Source organism: Pongo pygmaeus, chromosome 1, assembly GCF_028885625.2.
Source record: "Pongo pygmaeus isolate AG05252 chromosome 1, NHGRI_mPonPyg2-v2.0_pri, whole genome shotgun sequence".
Taxonomy (NCBI): Eukaryota; Metazoa; Chordata; class Mammalia; order Primates; family Hominidae; genus Pongo; species Pongo pygmaeus.
This window is the reverse complement of record NC_072373.2, coordinates 170,235,837-170,253,537: the sequence shown is the minus strand read 5'-3', so window position 1 is coordinate 170,253,537 and position 17,701 is coordinate 170,235,837. Positions and strand designations below refer to the sequence as shown.

Sequence of the window (17,701 nt, the reverse complement as noted above, 5' to 3'; positions counted from 1 at the left end):
GTTTTCTCTCTTTTTATTTGTGTCACTCCCAAGTTACTCACCACTTAACAGACAGAAGCAGCCTTTAGAAAACATAAATACAATGTGAGCAGCATTGCTCTCAATTTTCCAATGGTTTCCCATTCTACATGGAACAAAATCCAAAGTTCCTACTATGGCCCTACTGGCTTCTCTGACCTTATTTCCTGCTCCTCTCCCCATTCCCCACCATGCTCCACAAAAAATGGCTTTCCTGCTCTTTCTTAAACATACCAAGAGGCTTTGTTCTGACTATTCTGTCTCCTTAGAATGCTCTTTCATCAGATATTTACATGATTTACTTTCTCTGTAGGTCTGTGGAGTCACTAGGATGGAGGCGAGTACCTGTGGTATCACTTGGTGCAACCTGGACCTCAGCGGCAGAAAAGCAGCAGGTATATGGGTTCCCTGATCCTGAGCACTGTGCTCCTGGTGAGGGATGGTGTTCTAGTTTTTATGAGTGTGATGGCCAGTACTGAGTGTCAACTCGATAGGATTGAAGGATGCAAATTGTTGATCCTGGGTGTGTCTGTGAGGGTATTGCCAAGGGAGATTAACATTTGAGTCAGTGGGCTGGGAAAGGCAGACCCACCCTCAATCTGGGTGGGCACCATCTAATCAGCTGCCAGCGCAGCTAGAATATGAAGCAGGCAGAGAAACGTGAAAGGGCTAGACTGGCCTAGCCTCCCAGCCTACATCTTTCTCCTGTGCTGGATGCTTCCTGACCTCCAACATTGAACTCCAAGTTGTTCAGTTTTGGGACTCAGACTGACTCTCCTTGCTCTTCAGCTTGTGATGGCCTATTATGGGACTTTGTGATTGTGTGAGTTAATACTTAATAAACTCCCCTTTATATATAATATATATAATATATATATTATATATGTATATATATGTATATATGTATATGTATATTATATATACATATATAATGTGTATATAATATATAATAATATGTATATTATAATGTATAATATATATTTATATATAATATATGTAATATATATATACACACACACAATATCACAATAAAGTGATTCACATACATTTTTTTGTTTCATGGTGCACATAAAAGTTATGTTTACACTATACTGTAGTCTATTACGTGTGCAATAGCATTGTCTAAAAAACAATGCACATACCTTAATTAAAAATACTTTGTTGTTAAAATATGCTAATAATCATCTGTGAGCCTTTAGCAAGTCCTCATCTTTTTGCTAGTAGAGGGGCTTGCCTCGATGATACCTGCTGACTAATGAGGATGGTAGTTGCTGTAGGTTGCAGTGGTTGTGCAATTTCTTAAGACAACAATAAAGTTTGCTGCATCCATTGACTCATCATTCTACAAAAGATTTCTCTGTAATATATGATGCTGTTTGATAGCATTTTACCCACAGGGAAACTTCTTTCACAATTGGAATCAATCCTCTCAATTACTGCCACTGCTTTATCAACTAAGTTTATATAATATTCTAAATCCTTTGTTGTCAATTCAACAATGTTCACAGCATCTTCACCAGGAGAATTGATTCTATCTCAAAAAACCACTTTCTTTGCTCATCTATAAGAAGCAACTCCTCATCTATTCAAGTTTTATCATGAGATTGCAGAAATTCAGTCACATCTTCAGGCTTCACTTCTTTTTTTTTTTTTTTTTTTTAGGGATCTGTAAGAATTTATTTTGTGACTGGATAATGAATGACTCTAATAAGTAATTCATATACATTAGTCTCAACCCACATTCTAATACAACTGTATGTGTGTTCTATACCTGGACATTTTACACTGAAAAGTAGTGGCAAAAGCTGCTTACTTGTTCTTGTGGCCTAAAGCTTAACCTGCACGTGTAGACTCTACACATACCACCTGTGTGCACAAAAGCTGGGTGCCCCAAGTAAAATAAGGGCAAAGGAAAGTCAGTGTTACAAAATGTGGTCCTGCAACTGTTGCTGAATGCCAGGGGTTCTGCCTAGGTCTGGTGGCTTGCCACACAGAAAGCCAATCTAATTCTAGTTATCTTATCATTTTCACCACACCTGCGGTGATTCCTCCACTGAAGTCTTGGAACCCTCAAAGTCGTCCATGAGGGTTGGAATCAACTTATTCCAAACTCTTGTTAATGTTGCTATTTTGACATCCTCCCATGAATCACAAATGTTCTTTTTTTTTAAATTTAAGTTCTGGGATACATGTGCAGAATGTGCAGGTTTGTTATATAGGTATACACGTGCCATGGTGGTTTGCTGCACCCATCAACCTGTCACCTACATTAGGTATTTCTCCTAATGCTAACCCTCCTCTTCCCCCAAGCCCCCACTGACAAGCCCCGGTGTGTGATGTTCCCCTCCCTGTGTCCATGTGTTTTCACTGTTCACCTCCCACTTATGAGTGAGAACATGTGGTGTTTGGTTTTCTGTTCCTGTGTTAGTTTGCTGAGAATGATGGTTTCCAGCTTCATCCACATCCCTGCAAAGGACATGAACTCATCCCTTTTAATGGCTGCATAATATTTCATGGTGTATATGTGCCACATGTTCTTTATCCAGTCTACTATTGATTGGCATTTGAGTTGGTTCCAAGTCTTTGCTATTGTGAACAGTGCTGCAATAAACATACGTGTGCATGTGCCTTTATAGTAGAATGATTTATAATCCTTTGGGTATATACCCAGGAATGGGATTGCTGGGTCAAATGGTATTTCTGGTTCTAAATCCTTGAGGAATCACCACACTGTCTTCCACAATGGTTGAACTAATTTACACTCCCACCAACAGTGTAAAAGCGTTCCTATTTCTCCACATCTTCACCAGCATCTGTTGTTTCCTGACATTTCAATGATTGCCATTCTAACTGGTGTGATATAGTATCTCATTGCAGTTTTGATTTGCATTCCTCTAATGACCGGAGATGGTGAGTTTTTTTTCACATGTTTGTTGGCCACATAAGTGTTCTCTTTTGAGAAGTGTCTGTTCATATCCTTTGACCACTTTTTGATGGGGTTATTTTTTTTTTTTGGTAAATTTATTTAAGTCCCTTGTAGATTCTGGACATTAGCCCTCTGTCAGATGGATAGATTGCAAAAATTTTCTCCCTTTCTGTAGGTTGCCTGTTCACTCTGATGGTAGTTTCTTTTGCTGTGCAGAAGTTCTTTAATTTAATTATATCCCATTTGTCAATTTTGGCTTTTGTTGTAATTGCTTTTGGTGGTTTAGTCATGAAGTCTTTGCCTATGCCTATGTTCTGAAGGGTATTGCCTAGGTTTTCTTCCAGGGTTTTTTTGGTTTTATGTTTTACATTTAAGTCTTTAATCCACCTTGAGTTAATTTTTGTATAAGGTATAAGGAAGGGGCCCAGTTTCTGTTTTCAGCACATGGCTAGCCAGTTTTCCCAGAACCATCTATTAAATAGGAAATCTTTTCCTCATTGCTTGTTTTTGTCAGGTTTGTTGAAGATTGGATGGTTGTAGATGTGTGGTGTTATTTCTGAGGCCTCTGTTCTGGTCAATGGATATTTCATAATGCCCTCTACTGCCCCCACCTTTAGCATGCCAGGGCCCGTCCTAAAATGTGGCATCCAGAATGAAGTGTGCAGTACTCCACTGAGTTCTGTGTGGAGTGTATCACCTATCTCAATACTATCCAGTCTAGAGTTCTCTGCCTTGTTTCATGTGTTTGTGAAAAAGTTGTGCCCAATGACTCACCAAAATCAACACATACTGTCTTTATCATTCTCTTCATTTGGGCTGCAGTAATCTTGTCAATGATGAGAATGGAACAGTTTGGCATAATCTGTTTTTAGTCAATGCATACTTACTCTTGGTGATCATCACTTTCATGTTTTATTTTCACAACTAATATATTTAATTCTTTGGCCTACAGTTTTGGCAGAGATTGTCCACAAGCCTCTGACTCGGTGATATTATTACTAGCTCCTATCTCCTTTTTGAAAATGAGAATATTTGTCTCCTGTCACATGGCATGTTACTCATCAGGGTTGCATAGTAACATCTGGATGTTATTTTAACAGCATGGGCCTTTAGATTTGGATTTATTTAAAGCAACTAAGTATTATCTTTCTAGATTTTTATTTTTCTTGGCAGCCATGTTACTCTAATTTATTTAATAGGCTTTTACCATGTACAATATTTTATCCTCTGTGCTGGGGATATAGTTGTGCATATATAATTTACAGTAAATTGGGGAGACAGAAATGCATAGGAAGTTGTAAGCATTCCTTATGGGTGTTACAGGAGCCCCCAGGTGGGGCAGGCAAATGTGGGTCTGGTGGTGGCAGCACATCATTAGATTTTTATTTTAGAAGGATCACGCTCGCCATACTGGAGAATGGGGCTTCTCAAACTGGAATGTGTGGAGGAGTCACCTGAAAATTCAGGTTTAAAGTAAGATTCTGACTCAATATATCAGGAAGGGAGCTGAGGTTCTGTTTCTAACAAGTTCCCAGCTAAGACTGATACTGGAGATCTATGTACTACACATTCAGGAGCAAAACTGCAGAGAGTCAAGTAGAGTGTGTGAAGATTAGAGACAGGGAACTATGTTGGAAGGCGGTTATAGTGACCTAGGAGGAAGATGATGATGGCACAAATAAGGGGAAACCTGCTTCACTCCTTGAAGCCTACACATTAATCTCTTTTGCTCTTTTGTGAAATATATGTATACTAAATATAAGTATTTTTCTTTGATCTGTGAGCAATTATACAGGTTAACTTAAGGAAACAGGGAAGGAGAGCTCCATTCCAGTCTTAGTTCTTAATAACCAACCTGGAACTTCAGTGGTTTGCTTTAAGACCACTGAGGCCTTAGTTATCTCACCTCATCTGTAAAACGGGAGGCTGGTTGTTATGGGTTGAACTGTGGCCCTGCCAAGATTCCTGTGTTGATATTCTAACCCCCATACCTCAGTATATGACCTTATTTGGAAATAGGGTTATTACAGTTGTAATGAGCTGAGATTAGGTCATACTGGATTAGGGTGGGCCCCTAATGTAATTGACTGATGTCTTTATAAAAAGGGGCAATTTGGACACAGACGCAGATGCAGGGAGAAAGCCATGTAAAGCTTGGAGATATGCTGCCACAAGCCAAGGAACTGCGAGAAGCAAGGGGAGGCCCAGAACACATAGGTCCTTCCCTGGCACCTTTGTAGGGATCACAGCTCTATGGACACTTTGACTTCAGACCTCTGGCCTCCAGACCTTGAGACCATGAACTTCTGTTGTTCTAAGCCACCCAGTTTGTGGTACACTATTACAGCAGCCCTAGCAAGCTAATATAGTGGGCTTCATCTAAAAGGCCACCTTCAAGTCTGTCATACTATCCCATCATCAACACATGTCTTGCAGGAAATCTGAGCTAAATGTGGTTATACAGAAGATTTCTGTTTTTTCTATCCATTGTTGATCCATGATTTTCTTTTAATTCAAATTTTCATTTTGGAGAAGCCTTTATTTTTTGATGTTTACTTATGCTTCTTAAGTGGATTTTTATTAATGGATTCAACTTATTCAACCCAAAGAAAACACCCTTTTGAGGCCCTGGTTTATGAGTATAAACACTTTTGGGAAGACAGATTCTGCGGCATGAATGACATGATAGTGGCGGCACTTTCCTTACCTGAGCAACAAGAAGTCTTTAAGAATTATTTATTTTTAAACATACAAGAATATTTTAGCAATGCACATTAATTATCCTATGTCATGCCAGCAAGAGTAACTTGAAGTCTATAGGAAACACAACAAACAAACAAAATACCCATCTTACTACCTAAAAAAATACCAATTGTTACAATAGGAGAGATAGAACTGCATATTTTATTTTACAATTAATTTAGCTGACTTAATGTACTTTTTCATTTCTTGGTTCCTGAAGTTTAGAAAACAAAATGGGGAAAGGCACCTTCCTATAAGATAAAGCTAACTTTTCACTATTTTAAAAATTAAATATTACTCCTTGCTTTCTGTTTAAAAACATATTAAGCTCCATACCCTTGGAAAAAGCAAGGGGTTTGGGAGAGAATAAGGCTAAACAAATAACCTAAAGAAGGAATGGAATTAGCAATAATATAGTCTTCCAGGTAGGAGATCTGAGCCAGGTGTCCAAACTAATTCTATTTACTTTTCTTGACAGTGACAGGGATTTGACATATCTCAAAATAATCACTTACCATATCACAGTGTCTTAGTTTCCTCATCTACAAAACAGACATAAACTGTGTCCTAGGCATAGAATATAAAAGGGACATCAAGCATTTCACAGAAAGAGGTTTGATTTTTTGTTACATGTTTTATATCTATAGAAAGACTTCTATAATAATAGCAGAATTATTTACTAAGCATGCTATTTATAATAGACACTGGAAAGGTGCTTTGCATACTTTTTCTCATTTAATCCTCACAATAACCCTATTACTAGATAGGTGTTATTTTATCCCCACTTCATATATGTAGAATCTAAGGCCAAAGATGTAATTCATTTTCCCAATGTCAAAAGGCAAGAAAGAATCAGACCTAAGATTCAATTTCACACCTCTCAGCTCTGTAGGGATCCTAAATGTATGAATCACGTGTTGGAAACCTCAGTTCCTGTGCAGTGGCAGACATTACTAACTGATTATAGCAGTCACTTTGGAATCCCTCTAGACCTTACAATACTGATAGTGGGGAGGTAGAACTAATGTGCCTTTCTAAAGCCTTACTCAACCCTGTACTTCATAACAGTAGTCTTGGTGACCTACATTCAGGGATTTTGATTCAGCAGACCTTGAGCTGGTTCCTGAATCTTTATTTTTGAGGTCTCTCCCGGTGATTCTGATGATAGCCTGGTTTAGTAAAAATTTCTTCTTGCACCTATGTTCAATGATACCATATCTTTGTATATTTGTTCAGTCTATGAGTTTCTGAAATAGAAGACAGGGCTAAGGAAATAATCTTAGGTAGGAAAAGTAATTTTTGACTAGCTATTACTTATGGAATGTCTACTATATGAAAGACAGATCTAGTACCTTCCCTTCTTTTCTGAGCCACTGAAACTCTGTAAGAAAGAGCTAGTCATACTCTTCTGTGCTGAAACATCTAGTGAATATTAGAAATATATGACTGTCATCTCTTAAATGTGACTGTGATGGGTTTGGAAGAGAAGAAAGACTTCTTAGCCGTGATCTGAGAAGCTCAAGCTTAGAGAAGTATCAAATACAAACAGGAATAAGTGAAAACCTTACAATTTATGATTCTGTATTAATCCTACTCCTTTAATTCACAACAAATTGACTAATAAACCTCCCCCACTCTCCCCAAAATTACTACATGTGGTAGATTACAAGCCCGATGAGAAAAGGCAGCAATGCTCCATTAATATTCATAAATGTCTCAATGCTCATATTTCCCATCTATTTGGAAAATCAGCCCAAGTAATTAAGGAGTATGGGGAATTATAAAGATGAAAAATATCAGGAAAACAGTGCACATGGAAGTTATCAACACGATTTTACCTCTACTGTTGCATCTTAATGACTTCGTTTTCCATGGATGGCATTTTTTAAGTTTAAATTTCTGGGTGAAAACAAAACAATAAAACTTTGTTATCATCCAAGCAACATAGATATTTTTCAAATATGGACTTACATCTTTGGCTTCTCCACGAGGTATTGAAAGTGTTTACTTCCAATGATTTTCACCATGATCTCAGGCATTGCATCTGATCCACGGGGAGTCTTCCAGGCTGAAGACATGATTCCTTTCAAAATCCCTTCAGATCCCTAGGGGTGAAAATAAGTAAATTGTTCCTCTTGATTTTCCATTAGGGAACTGCATCATCCTTGTCAATAACAACAAGCAATAATAATAGCAGGACAAAGTGTTTCACCAATATTACCTCACTTAACACTCCTAACAAAGGCATGAGAAAGATATTTTTAATTACTATTATCATTTTTGTTTTACTGTTGAGGAAACAAGCAAAATGTAGCTATATGACTTACTCACATCACATCACATCACCAGTAATTAGCCGACTTGGGAATCTCACCTAAGAGGTCTGCACAGCAGATCTACTGAGTCATTAGGTGACTCTACCTTCCTGTACTACAAGACATAGGATGGAATTCCAGTGAGGGCAGAGCGGAAACAAGGGCATTAGTGGGACATATGAAGAATTCATATTCAGTTCTGATGTTTAGTTTCCCCATTTATGAGATCAGGGTAATTCCGGGTCTGTTCTCAGGGACTTGAGGGTGAATCCAAGGAGATAATGCATCTGAAGGGAGACTGTACACAAGAGAGACAGACTTTTGTTGTGATCACTGATCTCTTTCTACAACAATACAATGAATCTGAAATTGAACTCCTGCACAAGGTGTTTAAACAGTGATGCCAAGGGCAAATCAGAAGTTCAGTAAATCTGGCCACAGCTGAACACGCCCTTTTAGAACCACCCAGAGACTGAAAGGCCTTTAGAAATCATTCTACTCCAAAGGCTCCTTCACAGATTGGAAAACTAAGGCCCAGAGAGGGTGTGTTATTTGACAAGGGTCACAGAGGAATGAAGGACGGGACTGTTTCCAGTACTTGGGTCTGATGTCTAGGCCAGGGTTCTTCCCAAAAGTCCAATACTAAAGACCTTCAGTGCTAGGGCAGCCCCTCATCCCGGGGACCTGCAACCTCTTTGCATCTGTCTGGAATCTTCCGGATCAGGAATTCGTGATCCTCAAATCCCCTCCCTGCCCAGCAGCTGCGTGTCGGCCCTGATTCCCCGGAGAGAACAGAGCCGGGGGGCTTACCGCTAGGGCAGCGTCCCCACCCTGGCAGCTCAGAGGTACGCGGTCCGTGCTTCTCCCCAGGAAGCTGACACTCTCAGACCCGGGGACTGGACGGGGCCTGGGGCCCGAGCCCAGGAATCCGGCCAATCACAGGGCCCGCGTTGCGGGCGGTGCCTGTTCCGCCCTGGTCGCTAAGGACGCTGAAGGCTGTTTCTGGGCGGGGACCAGGTTTTTCTCCACTGCCTAGGCAATGGACCCAGGCTCTGGCTGCCGACGGGTGAAGAGCCTAGGTGTTTTTGATCTGTGCCTTCTCTGTTCCTCAGAGATATGCGGGCGTCCTTCTAGAAGCCCATTTCTCTCACCTGTGTGGTCACCCTTGTCCCGCCCTTCCTCCGAAGGCTTCATTTCCCTTTGTGAGTTTGCACATAGTTGAGATTCCAACACAGTAGGTTCAAATCCAGACGTCTCCACTGTATGGCTTGAGTAAATCCATTCTTTTCCCTGAGATTGTTTCCGCCTCTGTAAAACGGGGCAAAATAATAACACTGTCCTAACTGGGATTTGGTGACTAAATTAAATAAGAATATCTGCCGGGCTCAGTGGTTCACGCCTGTAATCCCAGCACTTTGTTAGGCCAAGGTGGGCAGATCACGAGGTCAGGAGATCGAGACCATCCTGGCTAACATGATGAAACCCCGTCTCTACTAAAAATACAAAAAATTAGCCAGGTGTGGTGGTGGCGCGCCTGTAATCCCAGCTACTCTGGAGGCTGAGGCAGGAGAATTGCTTGAACTTGGGAGGTGGACCTTGCAGTGAGCCAAGATCGTACTACTGCACTCCAGCCTGGGCAACAGAGAGAGACTCCGTATCAAACAAACAAAAAAACCAAAAAAACCCAGAATATCATAGATTGATAATAATAACGTTGAGTACTATCTCTATGCCAGATCCCTTATGTGACAAGCTGGATAACTCTCACTTCCCAAGTTAATAGTTATAAATAAAATAGTTTTACTTTATTTTAAAGAGAAAAGAAATAAGTTGGGGTATTGATAAACTACTCCAAATCCTGCAAAAGCAAGTACAGAGCTAAGATTAGAATATAGATCTGCATATCCTACATTTCCAGACAGTTGTTATTATGCTAAAAGAAACTTCAGCTGATGTAGGCAAAGACACTTTAGATTGATTCCCAAACGGTATTGTTATTTGCGTCAACATAGGCAGCAGCAGCTCCAGCATCCGTACCCCTGCCTCCTAACCACTAGCTGTACTGTGCTTTGCAGGTAAATGTATCACCCACTGGCACATGCAGCCAGAGGTGGACAGCACACTCAGCTCACCTCCAGGGATTCACTCTCTAGTGGGTGAGACACACAGCCACATTCTATGATATAGAAAGTGCTAAGGGAGCAAAGAAGCGGTGACAGCTCCCTTCTCACTCCTCCCTCCTAGCCTTCACGTTGCTTCCAGATCAGTCTTCCCAAGGCCCAACTCTGACAAGCCCCCTCCTCTACTCAAATGTCTGAAAGATCTCATCAGCCACAGCAGGTGTTTGTGGTTTCAAGACCTTCCACTATCTGACTTCAAGCTAGATCTCTAGCTTGATCTCCCACTACTTCTCCCAGTCTACTCACTGGCCTGAATCTCCCTTTCATATCTCTGCCTCGGTGCCTTTGTTCACTTTGTTTCCTCTGCCTATAATGCCCTTCCATTTCTCATTGTGTCAGCCTGCCTATCCATTCTTTAAGTTGGATCTCAAATGATACCTGAACTTGGGAATCAGACACCTTGAGTTCAAATCCTTGCCCTGCTAGTTCAATGTAATCTTGGGCAAATCACTTAACATCTTTGTGCTTTAGTTTCCTCTTCTATACAATGAGGATGACTTTTTGTGGAGTTTAAGCGAGTTATATAAGAAAGGAACTTAGAACAATGCCTGACACATAACGAACAATATAAATGTTTGCTCTTATTTTGGAAGAAGCCAAACTGGATTCCAGAGCTGAAAGTGGCTTCTTCATCTTATATATAACTTGTGGTTTCTCTCTTAGGAAATATGTCTGTCTTTGTCTGAGAGTGTGGTATTTATTTGCTTTGGTTGTCCGGGCTTCTCGTGCTATGCTGTAGAGGGCTGAATAATGCCCCTCCCTCAAGATGTCCACCTTTTAATCCCCAGAACATGTGAATATTACCTTCCATGGCAAAAAGAACTTTACAGATGTGATTAGGTGAAGGAACTTGAGAGGGGAAGATTATCTAAATTTTTCAGATGAGCCCTAAATGTAATCACAAGTGTCTTTATAGGAGGGAGGTGAGAGAGATTTGATTACAGAAGAGGAAGTAAATGTGACAATGGAGGCAAGAGGGTACAGGGATTTGGGGAAGGGATCATGAGCCAATGAATGCAGATGGCCTCTGGAAGCTAGAAAAGGCAAGGAAACTCATTCTACTCAAGACCCCCAGAAGGAATCTATTCTGCTGACCCCTTGACGTTAGCCCAGTGAGACTGATTTTGGATTTCAAACCTTCAAAAATGTAAGACAATCCATTTGTGTGTGGTAATTTATTATATTATCCATGGGAAAATTTAATGTCATGCTATTGAAGGACTCTTCTTTTCTTTTTCTTCTCTGTGTTTGTTAAATATCCAGAACAGTGTCTAGATTATAGTATGCTCTACAAAATTTTTTGACTGAATGAATGAAGGAGAATAGAACCAAAATTAAATATTAAAATTTCTCTCTAAAAAATACTCTAATGAAAATGGTACAGGTGGGAGTTTTGTCTACCTAAAACGCTTGCCTATTCTTTCTTTCTGTGAAATGAATGCTTTCTTTGGGAATCTCTTTTCCTATTTCAAGGAGTCCTTGTGGGTATTTTCAATCAAAGTGCTGCTTGATTATACTCTATGGCTTAAGAAGGCCAGAGTTCTTATCAATGACCAATGCAGCTGACCCTTGAACAACACAGAGGTTAGGGGTGATGACTCCTCATGCAGTTGAAAATTTGCATGTAACTTTAGACTCTCCCAAAACTTAACTGCTTATAGTCTGCTGTTGACTGGAATCCTTACTGATAACATTATAAATTAACACATATTTTGTATGTTATATGTAATATATAATGTATTCTTATAATAAAGTAAGCTAGAGAAAAGAAAATCTTATTAAGAAAATCATAAGGAAGAGAAAATGTATTTACTAAGTGAAAGTTATCATCATAAAGGTCTTTATCCTCAACATCTTCACATGGAGTACGCTGAAGAGGAGGAGGAAGAGGAGGTATTGATCTTGCTGTCTTGGAGGTAGTAGAGCTGGAAGAAAATCTGCCTATAAGTGCACCTGCACAGTTCAAACCTGTGTTGTTCAAGGATCATTTGTATACACATACAGGGGGAAAAAAGTTTATGTCTGTTAAGATTACTAGACTGTGAGGATAAGGTGTTGATATCTGTATCAACACATACTGCAATTTTTCAGAGAGGAGGAAGAAGTCAGCCAACAGAGAAAAACAGAGCTGAAAATGGAGCCAGCGTGGGGAAGGAGAGGAAAGCAAAGAGCCTGGATCCAGCTATGCCTGAAATTAGAGATTCCAAAACTCTCAAACACGCGAGTAATAAACGTCGCTTTTGTTTATAGTATTTTGAGATGACTGTCATTGATCTTTACCCAAAGAGACCTAACATAGAGACTCTTAAACTTCAGGTTATTAAATTTTATCTATAGGATACAGTTAATTGATTGGATGGCATTTTGAGTTTTCCTATAAATTCTGTGATAAAGCTTGAAGGAGCAAATTGGTTTCAACCAAATTAGTTACTCTACTAAAGACTATCCTTTGACCTTATCTTGACTCTGTAGGTTTTACAAATGCCAACTTGAAACATAGTGGCATTGGTGAGAGGTTTTCTGTTGGGCAGCTCTTCTACCAGTTTGATGGTATTCAGGTGAAATCTGATCTATTTTTCAGGCCCGAGGGAACCTCTGCTGAGTGACCTTGAACAAGTAACTTAACTGTTTTATCTGTAAGGTGGAGAAAATAATAATTACCCTCTAAGGTTGTTATCAGGATTAGAGATAATGTACCTGGAGGTCCCTGACATGCAACAGGCTTATAATAAATTATATTATTGTTTATAACAATAGCAGCTAATATTTAGTGAATATTTAGTATGGCCAGACACTGAGTTAAGAGCTTTTCATTCAACATTCCATTTCATCTTCATAACAACCTTATGAAAAAAGACTATTAATATTCTCATATCAGAGATTAGGAACCTGAGGCTTAGAGAAGATAAAAAACTTGCTGAAGGGAATGTAGCTAGGAAAAGTCTGAAGCACAATAAAATATCCAGGTGTGCCTGACTCAGGAAGTAGCCTCTATAGCCCCTGCAGCCCCTCCTCCTTACTTCCTCTGTGGATGTTAGCCATTGTTACTATAAATATGTATTAATGATAATATTTTTATTGCTGCTGTTTTAAGGCTTTTCATTCCTTACAGAATGCAGATTCTGTGACAGAATTCCTAAGGAGTGGTCTTTTCTTATCTGCTATTTTCTACTTTACACTCTGCTTTATGAAATGACACAACCACGAAACATCTCTCCAGTGGTTTATATTAAACAAGGCAAAACAAAAAGCTGTGCAATTAATGTCTCCATAAGATTAAATACTGTGGTTAAAACTACCTTCCTTGAGTTCAACAGCTTTAGATTACGAGTCACCAGGGAAAGATTCCACAGAAACATCTCCATCCGAGTCAGCACTCTCTCCTTTCTTCCCAAAGAAAGACGAATAGCTGTAATAAGGGGACCAAAGAATGCCCCCTCCTAAAACTTCAGGATTTTACATTTACCATCAAACAGAGTAAGGAAGAGGAAAAAAAATGGTCTCCAATGTTTTGTTCTTGCCCTTGTAAGTCAAAGTAGAATGAGTTTATAAACAGGAAGCAATAAAGAACTGCTCTTTTGAACAGTCTAATCACAGATCTATAAAAATGAGGCATTTTGTAGTGAAGTCTCTTGTCCAAATAGAGGAGAGGCAAATACTGATGTTAAACTGAGATGTATTACAAAGATATGGAGGTGTTACATTTGTTTTTTCTCCAAGAGACATGCAGGACCCAAGCTACTAATCTTTATGACTAATGGGGGACTTCAGGTAAAAAGACAAGCAAAGGCAGGCCGACTTTAAATTGAATGCAAATATGGTCAAGTTTCTTTTCTCCTTAAAATGCTCTCTTGGCTCTGGAAAAACAAGACTGTGTAGCATACTGATTAGATGGGCCAACTTTGGGCCCTGTGGTAGTTTTCTAGGGCTGCTATAACGAAGTACCACAAAGTGAGATTGAAGAGCAGAAATGCATTGTCTCACAGTTATTGGAGGCTAGAAGTCTGAGGTCAAGGTATTGGCAGGGTTGGTTCTTTCAGATGATGGTGAAGGAGGATCTGTTCCATGCCTCTCTCCTAGTTTCTGGGGGTTTGCAGGAAGTCTGTGATGTTGCTTGGCTTGTAGATCTCCGTCTTTATGTTCACATGGTGTTCTCCCTGTGTGTGTGTCTGTGTCCAAATTTCCCCTTGTGTATAAGGACACAAGTGATATTGGGCTAATTACCTCTGCAACCACCCTACATATATATAAGGTCACACTGTGAGATCTGATGGTCAGAGCTAGGACTCCAACAAATAAATTGGGAGGCAGGGACACCATTCAACCCTTAACAGGGTTCAATACCTGGTTTCCATTTAATATGATGTTATTTCAGGCAACTACTTTGCCTTTCTGTGACTTTATTTCTTCATGAATAATACCAATATGTACCATAATGTGAAGATAAAATGAGTTTACATGTTTAGAATAGTGTTTGGTACTGCAAGAGTTTACTGCTATTAGTGTTCTTTCCTTATACATATTTTATGGGGTAAAAGTAATATTTCAATACTTGTGTACAAGAAAACATCCCAAAACTTCTCTTCTAGCTGTTTTAAAATACATATCAATTATTATTAACCTTAGTCACCTTACAGTGCTGAAGAACGCTAGAGTTCACGTTCTTCATTATGGCCTCTTTGGTTTGGCTTTGCTCACCTCCCCAAACTCATGTCCCACGTTCTCTCCCAACCCAATGAACTTCAGCTGCAGTTAACTGGTGTTCTGCAACCTTCCCTGGAGTTTTATCCCCACGTGCCTCTGCTGAGTGTTTTTGTCATTGTTCTGCCTGAAAGGTCTTTTTTGTGACTTGGTTTCTGACTTTTAAGATCATGTCCGTGTTACTGACCCTGCAAAGGCATTTATCCTCAACGCCCCCTGTCAGATGGTTCACTCTTTTCAGTAAACCAGCAGTTTTATTGAATCTACTATTTCAATAGTAATTATGGCTTTAGAATCTTTCTCACCTGCTCAATTGTTGATGATGAACAAATACTATGTCTTACTCCGCACATAGCCCATTCTGAGCACAGTGATAGTACATAGTATGTGACCACAAGTGTATATTACATACACAAGAGAAAATAAACATGATAGATGTCTTTTAATAGTATAATGTGATTTTGATAAGCATATTATCATAGCAGCTACTATTTAAGGTTTACTATGTGCTAGTCATTGGATGAGGCACTTTATATGTGGCACTTCATTTAATTTCAGTAATGATCCTATAAGGGATGCAGGGTATTATTTTCTCCGTTCTACTGATGAGGAATCTGATCTCAGAGTGTTGGATTGTCCAGGACCTTGGTTGTACATAGCTGAAACTCCACTAGAGCCGACTGTAGCAAAAAAGGAATTTCTCATGAAACTAAGTACAGAAATGAACCCAGGCCTCTGGAACAGTCAGGGACTATGGCAGGGAATTTTTTTAGGACTCTTTTCTCTGCTACTGTATGTATCAGCTTCATTTATTCTTCTCTGAAGCACACATTAGCGTTTTCTCATCCCCCAGGCCACATGCTGGGGGATAAAACATGCTAATAAATAATCACCAGAAAGAAAGTCACTAATCATAATTCACAAGTTTCATTTCATTGAAATGAAACTTCATTCAAGTGTTTTCCATTTGCTACAGGAGAAATTATGGTCAGCCCAGCTTGGTCAGGAAATATCTGAACCAATGAATTGTATTGGGGGATGGAGCTGGTGGGTGGTAGAATCATGTACAAAATTGTTAGTAGGAGCTATTGGAAGAGGTAGTACCCAGGCAGTTATAAGGTACAGGAACCCAACAGAGGTTAACCTGATAGGAGGTTGAATAACTTGCCCAAGATCTTACCACAAATAAATGGGAGTGCAATGATTCAAATTCACATTCGCCTGACTCTAAAGCATCTCCTTGGAGCATTATGTTTTAAAATTCTATAGTATAATAATAGTGGCCTGGAAAATGTGGTTGTAATAAAGTTCAAGAGAATGACCACAGAGCAGAAGTTCTAAACCACATAAAGACCATCTGGCCACCTCTGCCATTAGCTTACCCTGCTCTAGATTATTAAGAACTTTACCTGCCTTTAAGTTTTAACATCTGTGAATAGAACTACAGTGCTATATACTGAATGTGTTTCCCCAAATTTATGTGTTGAAATCCTAACCCCCAAGGTGATGGTATTAGGAGATGGGACCTTTGGGAGGAGATTAGTTCATGAGGGCAGAGCCCTCATGAATGGGTTTAGAGTCCTTATAGAAGACACTTCAGAGTGTTCTCTTGCCTGTTCCACCATGGGAAAATACAGCAAGAAGAAGACTGTCTATGAACCAGGAAACAGGCCTTCTTCAGACACTGAATCTGCTGCACTTTGATCTTGCACTTCCCAGTCTCCAGAACCATAAGAAATAAATTTCCGTTGTTTATAACCCACCCAGTATATGGTATATTTATTATAGTAGTCTGAGCAGATTAAGACAGAGAATCTCAAGGTTGAAATACACCTCACAAGTTATCGGGTCTGGCCATTCTTCCACCCAGCCAGGTGGAGCATTAATATTCCTTGTAACATTCTATCCCAGTGATACCGAAGGCCTGTGGCTGTATGGTAGAAGAATTAAGAATGCTGATTCTGAGGCTAGAAGGTTTGGATTCAAATCTTGGCTCTGCTAATTATTACCTTAATGTCCTTGGGCAATGAGCTTAGCATTTATGCTTTAGTACCTTAATCTATAAAGCGAGTATAATAGCAATATCATTCTTTTTTAAAGCAATATTTATTGTGCACTTATCATGTACAGGCCTTCTTCTAAGTGTTTTTTATTTATCAACACATTTATTATCATAATAGGTAGGGAGTATTATTTTCAATTAAGGAAACTGAGTCAGAAACAAGTCAAGTGCCTTGTCCAAGATTTCAGGTAGTGATGGGGCTGGAATTAAAACATATGAAGTCTGGCTACAGAGCTTATGCATTATCCACCACGTGATACCATCTCCCTGCTGCTCTTGGAAATAGCAAGTGATATAATATAAATAAAGCAGTTAGCACAGTTCCTGGTACACTCTACATTCCCAATAACTGTTAGTGCTGCTGATACTCTTCTTTCAGTTCCAGTTTTCTTACCACCAGCCCCTAAGCCCAAGGGCCATAAAATCCCCATTTCCTAAATGCTTGAGGGAAAAGAAGAAAGCCTGCTCTATTTCCTGATACTGCTTCATGGCCTAGAAGACGGGCCTTGTGTATATGCAGGACTTTTCAATGCCTAATATCCCCACCCACTAATAAACATGGCCTGGTTAGGATAATGCTCTCCCTTTTTTAAAAGGGGAAGAAAAAATGATTGAGTAAAGGAATGCTTCTTGACTCCTTTAGACACTCCCAAGTGGCCCAAATTGATTTTATGATAAAACTTACTAAATTCATAATACTGGTACCTCTACATCTATCAAATATTTATTGAATGTAATTTTAAGGCACCATGGTGAG

The 17,701-nt window shown here is 39.5% G+C and overlaps 1 protein-coding gene across 1 annotated transcript in view; it reads right to left on the bottom strand.

Annotated features, from left to right (window-relative positions):
* The window catches only part of C1H1orf87 (chromosome 1 C1orf87 homolog), a 144,503-nt gene that overhangs the window by 76,174 nt on the left and 50,628 nt on the right, over positions 1-17,701 (bottom strand). Inside the window, exons 1-2 of the mRNA XM_054438574.1 lie at positions 8,812-8,892; positions 7,658-7,791 (exon numbers count right to left, since the gene is read on the bottom strand). Of these exons, the coding sequence (XP_054294549.1) occupies positions 7,658-7,764 (107 nt within the window). The 5' untranslated portion in view covers positions 7,765-7,791; positions 8,812-8,892. Of the gene's footprint in view, positions 1-7,657; positions 7,792-8,811 lie in introns of the transcript that reaches the window.